This window comes from Gobio gobio (genome assembly GCF_949357685.1).
Source record: "Gobio gobio genome assembly, chromosome: 2".
NCBI classification, from domain to species: domain Eukaryota; kingdom Metazoa; phylum Chordata; class Actinopteri; order Cypriniformes; family Gobionidae; genus Gobio; species Gobio gobio.
Window position 1 is genome coordinate 39,523,661 of NC_137098.1, and position 14,948 is coordinate 39,538,608.

Genomic DNA, 14,948 nt, shown 5'->3' on the forward strand with positions numbered 1-14,948 from the left:
TTGGCAACTGAAGCGTGACATCAACAATGTCAGAATTGATCCTGCAGGTTTCAGCTTCTCGTTCACAGTATCTCTTTTCTTCCTTTCTTTTCTTATTCCTAGAACCACGTTTTTCAGGCCAGCAAATGTTCGACCAGACAGGCCCTCCCCCCCTCATGAATAACAGTGTTCTTCCGATTTCGGGGCAAGGCCCTCCATCTTTTCCCCCACAAGGGGGGCTAGGAGGTCCTGGATTTGGTCCTCTGGGGCTCGGGCAGAACCAAGGGCCTCAGGGAGGAGGTGTTTTCCAGAGAGAGCCCCTTCGGCCGGGTATGGGCCCGCAGCATGCAGGCCCTCCAGGACCCCCTGGCCCCCGTGCCTTTGTGGGTCACAGACAGCCCTTCTCGCCCCAGCAGCAGGGTCCCCCCTTTAGCCCCCAGCACATGCCGTTTGGTATGCAGGTACGCCAGAGAGTAAGTTGGTTTACCAGAAATCTGCATGGCCTTGCTGGCATGATGAACATTATATTACATGTTACTTTACAGCATGGCATGAAAAATATTATTCTGTGTTTTCAGTGTGAATTATTAAAATTGTTCCTGTATTCACAAATGTTATGATGTGGTAAAGTCTCAGTCCTGGAATGTAGTCCATATGTCAGCTGTACACTACAATTTAAAAGTCTGGGGTTAGCAAAAATGTTTCCCCCATGTTTTTAGAAGAAGACTCTTATGCTCACCAAGACTCCATTTAATATAAAAAATACAGTAAAACAGTATTATTGTATAATACTATTACAGTTTTAAATAATAATAAAATAATAAAATGCTATTCCTATAGATTGCCATCTATTCCTGTAATGGCAAAGCTGAATTTTCAGCATCAGTACATGATCCATCAGGTATCATTCTAATATGCTGATTTGGTGCTCAAGAAACATTTCTTAATTATATCAATGCTATATTTTAAATTTTTTCTTTTAATATAAAGATCAAGATATCCGCATTTATTTGAATCTTTTGTAAGATAATACATGTCTTTAATGTCACATATGATCAATGTAGTGCATACTTACTGAATAAAAGTATTAATTTCTGTTGAAAAAATATTACTGACCCCATACTTTTGAATGGTATTGTACATGGCACAGAGTCATTCCTAAAGTGTTTTAGTTTGGTTGAAAACCATTTATTGTAAGCTGTACATGAGTATAAAATGTAGGGGTTGTGTAGTGGTGGACTGAGCAAGGAGAAGCTGCCGTCTCCATTCCAAGCAGCAGACAAGACTGCCCTCTTGTGTTAGCACTGTTTGTCAGATCATGGTTATTTGAGGTCACTGGGTTAGTTGTGTTACACATCAGATGTCTATCTCTCTTTCATGAAAATAGTTTCTCTTGATTCTCATCAAACACAACGTGGTGTTATTTTTCTTTGCTAAACATATTAACTGGTTCAGACAAATTTTTAGTTTGGTAGACTACTTAAATATTATACAGGGCTGACTTCCAAAGTACTATGATTCTCATTCGTGGCTGGCCTAATTTTCACTGTAAATGTCCTTAAGAGAACAAAAATATAAAACTGGATCTGATTCATTTGTACACTTGAGATGGCAACTTTGATCTGTGTTTTTTTAATCAGGGATGTGATTTTTATCTGTATTTCTATGGATTTCTGACCTGAAAAGTATGACCCATGTGAATTGCGTAAATCAGAGAAAAAATGGTTAGGCAGGGGTACTCTATGATGATTGAAATCGCGAAATGTCCTTAAACAATTACTAAATTAAAAATGTTAAAATGTTACTTTTTCTAATGCATTAATATCATGCACAGATTGCTTCTGACAGTGTAGCACGAGTTCGCAGCGGCATCTGCGGGACACCCTTAGCATGTTTCAAAGCACCAAATGCGAGTAAAATTCGACGTTCAAACGGTGTTACTCGCCAGTTGCCCCAGTACCTTCTTTTTTGTCTTTAGCTGATCACATGCCTGTTTTATGCACATTTGATTATAGGTCTCAATCTGGCTGTATTCTTGTTTTTATGGTATTCAGGGTCTATTGCAGCAGCCCCTGCACCATGATCCTTCACTATCCCATCAGCCTTTGCACCAGCAGCAGCACCAGCAACATAGACAGGACTTGCCCCCACAGGGCCTGGCTCATTCCCAGCCTCCACCCCTACACCAACAGCACCACCAACACCACCCAAGGGACCACCATGCCATGTTGCACCTCTCCCAGCCCCATTTCCGCCAATCCATTCAGAGTAGCCATAGACAGATGCAGTCCCGACCACAGGGCAACCAGCAACGAAACAACCATGGCAGGCCCAGAATGGTAAGCCATTTCAAATGTGTATTTGTTGCAATAAGCAAGATGTAAAGAGCAATAATAGCCCTGTTTCCACCAAAATTACCCGGAACAATTTGTCCCAGGAACATTTCACCCCCCAGCCCTGTTGCTGCCCTGTTGCACACTGAATACCACCCAAAAGTCCCTAGTTTCTGGGGAAAGTTCCTGCGGTGGAAACCTGGCTATTGATTATAAATTTACATGTCAGTCAGTTCACTAGGTTTTGAAGCAAAACTGGTGTTAGTGATTTTCCGTCTTGGCAATACTTTTATTAATGTCAACACCTTTATCTGACCGCCCCCTCTTCAGACTCCTCCTTCTCCACTGCAACAGATTCCTCCTCAACGCAACAGCAACCTTCGTGAGCTGCCCATTGCATCTAGCAACAATAATAACCGGCCGTCAGTACCTAGTGGGCAAGCAAAGCCAGTTACTAGGCCAATACAGAATGTTAGGCAAGGGCAGGCTGCTCATTCTGGACCAGCAGGAAGGGGAGGACCTGTGGCACAAGGGCAGAGCTCTGCCAGAGCACCACAGCAGCCAAGTGTGCCTGGGATGAAGAGAGAGCATCCAGCTGCACAGTCAAGCACCACTCAAGAGGTAATGCTGCATAGCATGCCTATATACACACATCTCATTTGAGAGGGGGTTAATGTTCAGCATGTTTTCCACCCATATACTTTTGCGATGGGAACAGCATTTTTATACTGCAGTAACCTCACTAGTTAGTTTACGTTAGCATAGTCCTATTACTGTTGTGGCTAATAGACTCTCCTTATCGTTCTTGTACTGATACTTTCTCTAAAAGCTTTGTTTTTAATGGGGGGGGGGGGTCTTTTGGTACCTTTCAAATTTGCGCGCATCAGGGAGCTTGAATTCGCAATCACATGTACTCTGTATATGAAGTGGCAGTGCTGAGCGCGCATTCTACAAGATAAGACTTTTAACATGCTCTGTTGCCAAACGAATCCTCCGCCGTGGTCTTGTCCATCATCTAGCTTTACTCCTGCAAACTGATTCCTGCTGCACAGTGTGCGTGACTGCAGCTCGTGCTGGATGTGACCTTTTGAGGTCACAATTCAATTAAAAAAACGATTCTCGTTTATCGATTTATTTTAATAGGTCTTGAAGAAAAAATCTCACTGAATTAAACCTTGAAATGTAACCCTAACCCCCTTTTAGTCATCCCAATATTATAAAATAAATGCTGTCATTAAACACATGAATGGCAGTCTTCTGTAATAAAGCAAGGCAGGCCAGAGACAAAAATAAAAACTTTTGCAAATATAAAACTGGTAAATAAACTGAAAATAAATACATTTCGTGGCTTATTGTGATTTAATAACACTATACAAGGTAAAAGTAGTACTGCAAAGTTAAAAACATGTAACACTTTAAAAAAATCAATTTTTGAGAATAATTGTTCAAATGTGAATCGATATTTTTCCCCCCACCCCTAGTTTTTAACTATAATCCAGAATCAGTCCAGATTAAGTTGTAGTTGTTTTTTTTTACTTTTTATAAAAGTAAATTCTTCTAAGATCAAAAAAATATATATTTTTAATTATAACCTGAATTTTGCCATGAAAATAGCCATGGATTTTAGCCAAACAAAAGCAATGCAGTCTTTTCAGACAATTTAATCTGGCAAGTCATACCAGTCAATTTTTTTAAGTCAGGCTAATAGTTCTAGATAATGCAATTGTTGCTAAACTTTGTCCAGCATGTATGCACGACTACAATTTGCCTTTGTGTTGTGCATGTTCACCGTAAAAGGTGACATGGAACCTTAAAGGGTTAGTTCACCCAAAAATGAAAATTCTGTCATTAATTACTCACCCTCATGTCGTTGGACACCCGTAAGACCTCCGTTCATATTCGGAACACAAATGAAGATATTTTAGTTGAAAGCTGATGGCTGAGAAAGGCTTCACACAGGCCTCCATTGGCATTCAGTACATTGACACTTCCAAGATCCATGAAAGGCACTTAAAACGTCGTTACAAAGTCTATCTCACCACAGTGGCTCTACAATAATCATACAATGCGACGACAATAGTTTTTGTGCGCCAAAAAAAATCAAAATAACACCTTTATCCAACTTGTTCTCGACTTCCGTGTATGCCTCCACGACGCATGCGCGAGAATATGACGCAGATCCGGCGTTCGGACATATGACCCAGAAGCGATTTGTTTACGAGCAGAGGAAGACGTGCGTGTCTAAGCTGTTGGATTCTACATTGATCGTGCTTTAGGTCTCGGCGTAGTGCTCAAAATGTGGCTTAAGTGTGTATTTCATCGATTCCCGAACACCGGCGCTACGTCATATTCTCGCGCATGCGTCGTGGAGGCACACACGGAAGTCGAGAACAAGTTGGATAAAGGTGTTATTTTGATTTTTTTTTTGCGCACAAAAACTATTGTCGTCGCATTGTATGATTATTGTAGAGCCACTGTGGTGAGATAGACTTTGTAACGACGTTTTAAGTGCCTTTCATGGAACTTCATGGAATTAATGACAGAATTTTCATTTTTGGGTGAACTAACCCTTTAATTTAATCCTTAAGATATTCAAAAAATGTTTAAAACAAAAACTTATTTTGCTTTTCCTGAATTTATATTTGTCTTCGTTTAGGACCCAGGTGAAGATGAGGAGACGCGTCAGTACAGACTGAAGATTGAGGAACAAAAGCGTCTACGAGAAGAGATCCTCAAGCGCAAAGAGCAGCGCAGGCAGATGCAGGCTGGTGAGCGCAAAAGACAACTGATGGAGCGCATCAGTGGCCAGAACCCAAACCAGACCCCACAAACGCAGAACCCCACACAGACCCCTGCAGCCCAACCCCCACAGCCAGTCCCTTCACTGATCTCCAATGGAACCCCCCAGAACCCTTTGTCAGGTCTTAGTTCCCCTCGTCCGAATGTGAAGGCTCGTCTGCAGAACACTAAACCTCAGACACAGGCTTCAGGCTGGTCTGGGCCACAGAAGCCACAGATCCCTGGACCTGATGCCAACCAACAGGCCCAGTGGCAACCACAACAGAAGAGGACCATAACCCCACAAAGCACTCAAAAACAGGGTGCTGTTCAGACCAGCCCATTAGAAGGGCATGGCCTGGGTCAGCCTCAGCCTCAGCCCGGTGGGAAAAGAACAGTGATGCAAAGAACAAACAGCATAGAATCACCACAGGTTCCACAGAAAGTGCGACTAGTTAAGCTTCTGGGAGAGGTGAGTGAATTTGTTGCCCGTTTAAACTCTAGATGTGATCTTTAAAGTTCATATGCCACAGATTTTTTTTTTTTTTTTGTCTTTGTCCTTTGGTTTTCTTGAAGTAGTTGTCACCAGAGCTCTTGATTAGAATAAATCAAAGGAGGACAAGGAGGATTTCCAATTACTCTAAAAGTCAAGGAGTCTACTTTTTCGACCACTTAAGTTTTTAGAGCTAAAAACTGTTTAAAGTATGAAGCGAATTTCTCTTTTTGAAAGAATCAATACCAAAAGTGGTTTCCATTCTGTGTTTTGTGATACCACACTTAATTGACAGAACACTTTTACCTTTTAAGCCCATAAATGGCACCATCCTGGCGTCATTAAAGTGAGTCGCTTGGCATTTGCGCGTTTACTTTGAGTGACAAACGATCCAGACATTGTAAAGGTTTGTGTCTTCTTTAAGTCAAGGTGTGCTTTTTTATGAGCCAAGTCGAGAAAGACCTAATGGAAGTTTATGTTGAGGGTTTCAGCTACCCTTTTGCATTAAGACTGGAGTTTGAGGTGGTTATGTACAAATCTGACAGGACATTTTATGCATCTCAACCAAGAAAAGGAGGACACAAGAATGATTTATGGGCTCTAAGAGATGATTTGCTGTGTTGAATGAAGAGAAAACATCCTTTTCCAGTCTCCTGCCTGAAGCGAAACTAAATATCTCCTTTGAGTGCCGGATCTCTGTGGATGAAGATAACTGGTTGTCAACTTAGTTAATAGAAAGCTACACACAGCTATCTAAAATGCCGTGGCTCTGACTGACAAAGAGGAAAAAGGGGGAGGGGTGTCAGACTAAGAGAAGCTGATCCTCTAGGTGCATCTCCTCTCCTGCTGTCAACCTCAGCTGCCTGACAATGTTATCTCTCTTTCTTGTTCTCCCTTCTAACTTGTGCTCACTCTGTGTTACTCTCTTCATCTATCTCGTCTCGCCTCTCGCTTTATCCATCCATCAGCTCATCATTGAAGTGTGTTAGAATAGGTGTCAGTCCGGGGACATCTGCAATTAATCTTCCTCGTCTATGTTGATATCGGTGTAATAATACCTGCGAGAGTCTGGGAGAAAGAGAGATGGCGGTTTGGGCGGATTTGTATTTTTCCCAGCTTAGCCGTACTGATAAGAGCAAATTAAATTTTCATCAGAAAGAATACAAAGCCTGTGCCGTACAAAAGCAGCATGGGGGATGGAGGTGACGGGGTGGGTGGGGGAGGGGGAGGTGCTTGTCAGGTGCCGTCACCCCACCTCTGTGTATTGCAGCGGGGCGTTTGATAGATGTAATCTGAATGTGTGGATTTTGTATTGAGTTAGATTAATCCATTAACCCCCTCAGATGGAGACAGACAGAATAAGAGATAATGCACATATTTTAGAAAAAGACAGATGGGAAGAAAAGGATGAGCGTAGCACGTATGGCAATTATGTCTTTGTTGTAGACTGAAGGAATGAGTCTATAGGGAGCATATTAATGTTTTACCAGCCTGAATATATGCAGTCTTGCTGTCGGATAAGGAATACATTCTGATGTTTGTTGTTACATTGTAGTGGACAATATTACATTTAGTGATATCACTGGCATTGCTATTGGGTAGATACAATACATGTACAGGATGTGAAGAGAGTGTCAACCAGTATAACAAAGTGTTTATGAAAAACGTTGTCTAACTTACCTTAACTATTATATGATTTCTGTGTAATGAGTGCTAAAACATTTTAGTGCCTAAACATCATGATTACTGTTCAGCTTCACTGGAGCATATCTAAATGTGCCAAAAATATGATAGAATGAACAGTAGGGGTGTGACGAGATCTCGTCTGATGTTTACGTTTCATTACGGTTGTTTTTCTTTTTTAATAGAAATAAAAACCATTTAATTCAGTTGGATAACGGTCGCTTTAATTGTAAGCTATTGTAAAGGTCTGCTCTGCGCATCCTGCACGAGCTGCAGTCACACACAGTGCAGCAGGAATTACAGTTTTCTGATCATATGACGAGAGTAAAGCGAGATCACAAGACCATGGCGGAGGATTCGTTTGGCAACAGAGCATGTTAAATGTCTTATCTTGTAGAATGCGCGCTCAGCACTGCCACTCCATATACACATAGTACGTGTGATTGCGAATTCGCAACCTCCCTGTATCAAACAAAAAAACTCAAGTCTGGGCACAGAAGACAACATGTGTATTTAGAACAAATACACAAAATAGTAAAAGCCACTTCAGGAGGTGGTCTGGGCCGCATTACAGTCAAAACTAAAGTCTAAATGCTTCTGGTTGTTGAACCCACATATGTAAATTTTACTCCTCGCAACAATGCAAAAAAGTGAGAGCGTGTTATGGGCTATATGGCATGTTGTAGCCCGATATGACAACACAACGCTACTGAAGCACGCATTGCCGCAGACGACCAGCTGCGTATTTTTTCATCAAGCCAGCACACAAACTACCGAAAGTAAAGTCGAAGATGCTCAACATACAATCATATTCATTAAAAGTAAAGAAACTGAATGATCTTACCAGTGCTGTTGCCGCGCTCTCCTATTGCGGTCTTTGATTTTGAAATTAGCTGATCATTAATAAAATGCAGCTCATATCTGTTGTTTTCGGTGACGTGAACTCCATTAAATCTGTATATAGTGCGTGAATTGATCGGAAATCGGATTTATATCCGTTTTGCAGAGATACATTTATGTGCCTAAGTGTAAATGAAATGGTTTTGATAAATCAGATTTTGATTTACACACAGCGTGTGTGCTGTGTTCTCCAGGTTGTGCTTACCAGGTTGTTCATAAAAGCCAAAATGGGTCCAGATGTCGGCTTTTAAAGTAGTTGAAGCATTTTAATTACTCACACTCTCGTCTCGCCTCGCTCTGCCATTGTATGCTACCGCGGCAAAGCACGTACGTGACAAATGACTTCAGAAAAGAATCGGTACATTAGAATCGGTTATGGTCTATTACTGAACCGATACCGAATCGTCCTTGTCTGCATCACCCCTGCTACAAACAATAGCCTGTCTCCCAATATCAAACCTATCTTAGGCTGCGCTGTGTAGTTGTAACCACCTCTTAGCTCTGCTCTCTGTTTGCACTTTGAATATTGAGAGAGTACTTTATGCTTGCACTTATTGTTTGCACTTAATAAGACTAAGAAATACTCTTAACTATACTAAAAACTGTACTATTATTTTTGTTATTTGTACTGTTTTTATTGCTATGTTCTATTTGTGGAAAGGAGTTCAATTAGGAGGTCACACAGCCTCAATGAGAAGTTCTGGAAGCTCATAATTCATGTACAGAAAGGTATGAAGAGACTCGTGTGAAATCATACAGGAGAGAAGCCATTCAATAGAGTTTGTGGCAAAAACTTTTACAGTGCTTGCTTGTATATTGTCTTTCAATGCATATAATTCATACCCAGAAAGTAGGGCTGAAATGATATTCATTACAAGATGATTAGTTAAAACATTTCAAAGTGCACCTACAGACTATTTTTTCAGTCGTGAATTTTGTCATTGAGGATTTCTTAACAATACTGTGCAAAAATCAAAAAATCTTAATAAACAGAAGATTGAAACGCCTTGATTGATTAATAAACAATATGACAATATACACCGATCAGGCATAACGTTATTACATTATTCACACATTGTTTTGGTCCCCCTTTTGTTGCAAAAGCAGCCCTGACCCATCGAAGCATGGACTCCACTAGACCCCTGAAGGTGTGCTCTGGTATCTGGCACCAAGATGTCTGCAGCAGATCATTTAAGTCCTGTAAGTTGCAAGGTGGTAGACTGGGAAAACCCAGCCTGATCTGCCGGCGATTTGATTTCGCCCTGCAACTCAGTTTGTAAACCTGTACATTCTTATCTTAGCTTATTCACCCGGCACGCTATTGGCGGGTTTAACATGGTGACGGATAGAGAAGCAATAGGTCGTTGCCCATTTCTCCGTTGATCAGGCCTTATGGTCTGATTGGTTGGAAAATCCAAGGTTTCCCAAAGCATCACACTGCCCTGCCAGCTTGCCTTCTTCCCATAGTGCATCCTTGTGCCATGTGTTTCCCAGGTAAGCGACGCATACGCACCCGGCCATCCACGTGATGTAAAAGATAACATGACAAAACATGACAAAAAGATAACTATTCTTCCTTTTCTCCGTGGTCCAGTTCTGATTTTCAGCAGTTGACAGGGGTCAGCACGGGCACCCTGACCGGTCTGTGGCTATGCAGCCTGCGATACAACAAACTGTGATGCACTGTGTATTCTGACACCTTTCTATCAGAACCAGCATTAACTTCTTGAGCAATTTCAGCTACAGTAGCTCGTCTGTTTGATCTGACCACATGGGCCAGCCTTCGCTCCCCATGTGCATCAATGAGCCTTGGCCGCCCTTGACCCATTCGCAGGTTCACCACTGTTCCTTCCTTGGACCACTTTTGATAGATACTGACCACTGCAGACCGGGAACACCCCACAAGAGCTGCAGTTTTGGAGATGTCGTCTAGCCATCACAATTTGGTCCTTGTCAAACTCGCTCAAATCCTTACATTTGCCCATTTTTCCTGCTTCTAACACATCCACTTTGAGGACAATGTTCACTTGCTGCCTAATATATCCCACCCACCACTGTGATGAAGAGATAATCAGTGTTATTCACTTCACCTGTCATAATGTTATGCTTGATCGGTGTATGGTTTATCTGAGTTCAAGCCTTCTCTGGTATTTTCATGATAATAAAGTATGTTTATACTTCAATGCTCAATCAACATAGCCTTTATCACTGTATAGAATACTATGAAATATGTTGTGTGCCTTATTCTGTGTAAGAAGCCACATCATCTCACAGAAGGATGCTCGACTGTCGTTATGAAGTGATTTTGGAGTTAAAAAAAAGTTATTAAATGTTGTCTTTTGTTGAATAAGAGGTTCGTCAATGCTTCTCATGTTTGAAAAGATGTTTGCTTGCATTTACTACTGATCACAGTCGTGCTTCACTGACAAGCTGCGTATAAAAAATTATTACATTCTTTGCAATTTATTTATTTATTTTTTAAATAATCGCAATAAGCCAATCAGTTTAAGCACAATATCAGGTTAATTGAGAATAATTTTGATATTCATTTAATATTCACATATATTTTTAATGTGTCATGTAAAATCCTATCAACTAAATCAACTAATCTATTTAAAACTGTATTTTGGCAATTTAAGGCAAATTCACATTGCACCGACAGATGCTCACCAACTGACACTTCTTCAGGTTTTGTCGGATCAGTGTTACCCCTGTCGGCATTGGTTGGTGCTTGTTTTCGTCGATTGAACATGTTGAATCTGCTTTTGTAGGGTCGTGGATTGTCTGACAAGTGATGTGCTGTAATCAGGTGATTGTCAACGTCTGTCTATGCAGTGTGAATTGGCCTTTGTCTGTCATTGGTTATTCAACTGATCAACTAAAGCACAATCCCAGTAAAAGAGATTTATCTGAAAGGTAAACATATTCTATGATTCATGTAAAGATTATAAGAATTTATATACATATTAAATTGCATATATTTGAATCGAATATATGTCATAGTAGCGTCGCATCCCAAAGGTCTAATTTTACCTTTTCAATTCAAAATAAAAAAGAATAGTCCAGAAGTCCCAAATTAACAAATAGACACAAAAACCTTCGACATTAAACATCATACAATTTCATAGATCATAGATTATTTTCCAGACGAAACATACGAAATGAGCCCAATACAAAGTGTGCTCCTTTTTTGAGTTTTGATTCCTGTGAACCGCTTAAATCTGGCCATTTTCAAGGCCTTTAACATCTGAAAACACCCAGCAGCCATCAGATAACGTAGAGACTTTGAAAGGTTTTCCTGAAGATGAGGAAACCGAATTCCTGCAAATTTCGAGGAAGAGCCAGAGGCAGTTTGTGCAGTCTCAGACAGGTCTTTATCCATGGCATTTATGCCATTGATGCAGTCATCACTGTTCTGGAAGATGTTTTATGAATTCAGCTTCACCTTATCCTCTGAAACTGATCACAGTATCATCCCAAAATCAGAACGCATCACATCATGGAATGGTTTTATGATTTTTTTCAGTTATTCATGTTCCACATTGTGTACATTTTGTGAACTCTACGGCTTGGCATTGTATAAATGATTGCATTTGATATAAGCAGTTTGAACATTTGTGATGCAGTCAGACTTCAGCTTGATGGACTCATTTTGTGTGCTGTTGGGGATTTTCGTTCTATGGGTTATAAGACGTATCTGCTCTGTATTCTGTAGGCAGAAGCCGGTCCCAATCCTGGTCCACCACAGCAACAGCAACAACCAATTGGTCGGCCCGCCCACCAACAGAGACTTGGTCCCATCAGGAAAGTTACCATGGCAACTGGTGGTGTACAAAATCAACAACAGGCTGGCCGTGGCATGGCAAACCAAACGAACCGGGTATGACATTGAATCTGGATTACTCTCATAAGCCCTTAATTGGACAGGTGCACAATGCCATTTTGCACAGCTGACACTAATTCCTGATACTAATGGTGCTCATGTTGGAATTAACGTATTTACGACTTTCTTTAAACCCCACAGCTTTCTGAATTGGGGACATCTGAATTAAAGCATTATGGCGGAAACTAATTTCTGTTGTTCATAATAAGCTGTAATTGTGAATTGTCTGTACACACTTTGTATACTGTTGATAAACGATAAAACTTGCCGGAAAGTTACGTACGTAACTGGTGTATGGGTAGTCAGATCAAATTCCTCGTCTCCCATCATTTTTGTGCCAACACAAGAATGGTAAATTACTCTACTTTAAGTTTGGGATCAGTAAGATTTTTTGATGAAATGAAGGCCTTTTGCTGTTCTTTTAAACTTTCTATTCATCAAAGATTACTGGAAAATTAAAGATTTATTAAGCTTTCCATAAGTACTAAGCAGCACAACTGCTTAAACCATTGACAATAATCAGAAATGTTTCTTTAGCAAATCATCATATTACAATAATTTTTGAAGGATCATGTGACACTGAAGACTGGAGTAATGATGCTGAAAATTCACAGGAATAAATCACATTCTAAAATATATTAAAATAGAAAATAGCTATTTTAAATTGTCAAATGTAAAAAAAAAAAAAAAATCTTACCAACCCCGAACTTTTGAATGGTTGTGTACAGAAAACATCAATTACACACACTTCTTCATTATGTTGCATTAGAACTAAAAAGCTTTCTGTCTTTGTCAGGAAGTGAAAGACTGAGAGAAGGATGAAATTGTCCTGTACGTCCATTTTATTCTGACCAAAATCACTTGAATGCACATTCTACTTATATTTGCTTTTCTTCATGGGCATGTGTAGTGCTGTCCGGAATATACAATCCACATCTGCGCTCGTTGTTAGAGTTATCATTTCCTCTTTTTCCCCGTCATGAAGAGCTGCTCTAAGTGGCTCTCTCCCTCATGCTTCAGCTCTAGTGAAGACGGCAGATTTGGTTTCCTGCTATGGCTCAGCTGTGTCACTGCTTCTCCCAGAGGACTGGTAGCTGTTTTGGAAGAGAGCAGGAGCAGTAATGATATGGAACAGAGTGCCAGGTGTGATGATATTGACAGGCTGAAGCAGGAGAGATGAAGATCCCTTGGCCTTTTCCACACGCTGCCGTCTCTGTACAGTAGTCCGTTCTCAGGGGACAAATACAGTGCTAACGTGTGTCAGTCAGTCACAGCAGAGTGCCTTCCTGCACAGCCGCTCACGCTGTCTCAGTCAGACTGTCTTGCTGCATCTGCCCGAGCTCTCATGTTGAGTCAGATATTCTAAACACTTGCTGCTGTTTACTGATATAACTGTGGCCTTGTAAATCACTCACTGACATTGTACCCGGTGTCTCGCTTGGAGCAAAAGTGAATTTTATACACCGTAAGTGATGAGAGAGCATCTAGCTCATAGCATTGAGAACCCATAAGGGATTTTTCAGCGTGGCAGCTTCACTTAGTTGGGCCCAGAGCCAGCCTGGGCCTTTTGATGCCTCGCTTTTGTTTGAAAAGATGGATGAAATGCCTTTGCATTGTATTGTAATATTTTATCATAACCAATTCAGAACCAAACTTGAACAGATTTAAATTTGTATACTTTCAAATATACATTCAGCAACACATCAGCATGTATATGAAATATTTTTGACATTTTTAATTTTTATGCACACTAGTATTTCAAAGTTTGGGGTCGGTAAGATGAAAATGAAATTTTTTTTTTCTCCTTTTTCTTGTCTTTTTTTTTTTTAAAGAACTCACTGAATGGATCAAAAGTGACCATAAAGAAACTCTCATTTTAGCGCGATGTTACTCAAAGAGCGCATCCACAATGGAGTTATAGCTTCATGACTAGCACAGTCATGTTTACTTGTACATTCGCAACCTTTTGCTTTGTGCAATTGTAAGTTGTAACATTATGTTTATTTTGTGTGTGTGTGTGTATATATATATATATATTATATACATGCATACAGTGGGGAGAACAAGTATTTGATACACTGCCGATTTTGCAGGTCACTTACAAAGCATGTAGAAGTCTGTAATTTTTATCATAGGTACTCTTCAACTGTGAGTGACGGAATCTAAAATAAAAATCCAGAAAATCACATTGTTTGATTTTTAAGTAATTAATTTGCATTTTATTGCATGACATATGTATTTGATACATCAGAAAAGCAGAACTTAATATTTGGTACAGAAACCTTTGTTTGCAGTTATAGAGATCATACGTTTCCTGTAGTTCTTGCCCAGGTTTGCACGCACTGCAGCAGGGATTTTGCCCATTCCTCCATACAGATGTTCTCCAGATCCTTCAAGTTTCGGGGCTGTCGCTGGGCAATACAGACTTTCAGCTTCCTCCAAAGATTTTCTATTGGGTTCAGGTCTGGAGACTGGCTAGGTCACTCCAGGACCTTGAGATGCTTCTTACGAGCCAGTCCTTAGTTGCCCTGGCTTTGTGTTTCGGGTCGTTTTCATGCTGGAAGACCCAGCCACGACCCATCTTCAATGCTCTTACTGAGGGAAGGAGGTTGTTGGCCAAGATCTCGCGATACATGGCCCCATCCATCCTCCCCTCAATACGGTGCAGTCGTCCTGTCCCCTTTGCAGAAAAGCATCCCCAAAGAATGATGTTTCCACCTCCAGGCTTCACGGTTGGGATGGTGTTCTTGGGGTTGTACTCATCCTTCTTCTTCCTCCAAACACGGCGAGTGGAGTTTAGACCAAAAGCTCTATTTTTGTCTCATCAGACCACATGACCTTCTCCCATTCCTCCTCTGGATCATCCAGATGGTCATTGACAAACTTCAGACGGGCCTGG

General features: G+C 40.8%; 1 protein-coding gene across 3 annotated transcripts in view; it reads left to right on the forward strand.

Annotated features, from left to right (window-relative positions):
• The window catches only part of rbm33a (RNA binding motif protein 33a), a 60,752-nt gene that overhangs the window by 33,953 nt on the left and 11,851 nt on the right, over window positions 1–14,948 (forward strand). For 2 of the 3 annotated variants that reach the window (XM_079801101.1, XM_079801102.1), the window contains exons 12-16: window positions 103–452; window positions 2,034–2,318; window positions 2,643–2,933; window positions 4,969–5,562; window positions 11,882–12,046. In XM_079801101.1, coding sequence (XP_079657227.1) covers window positions 103–452; window positions 2,034–2,318; window positions 2,643–2,933; window positions 4,969–5,562; window positions 11,882–12,046 — 1,685 coding nt within the window. The remainder of the gene's footprint in view (window positions 1–102; window positions 453–2,033; window positions 2,319–2,642; window positions 2,934–4,968; window positions 5,563–11,881; window positions 12,047–14,948) is intronic. The other variant, XM_079801103.1, reaches the window with a different exon arrangement.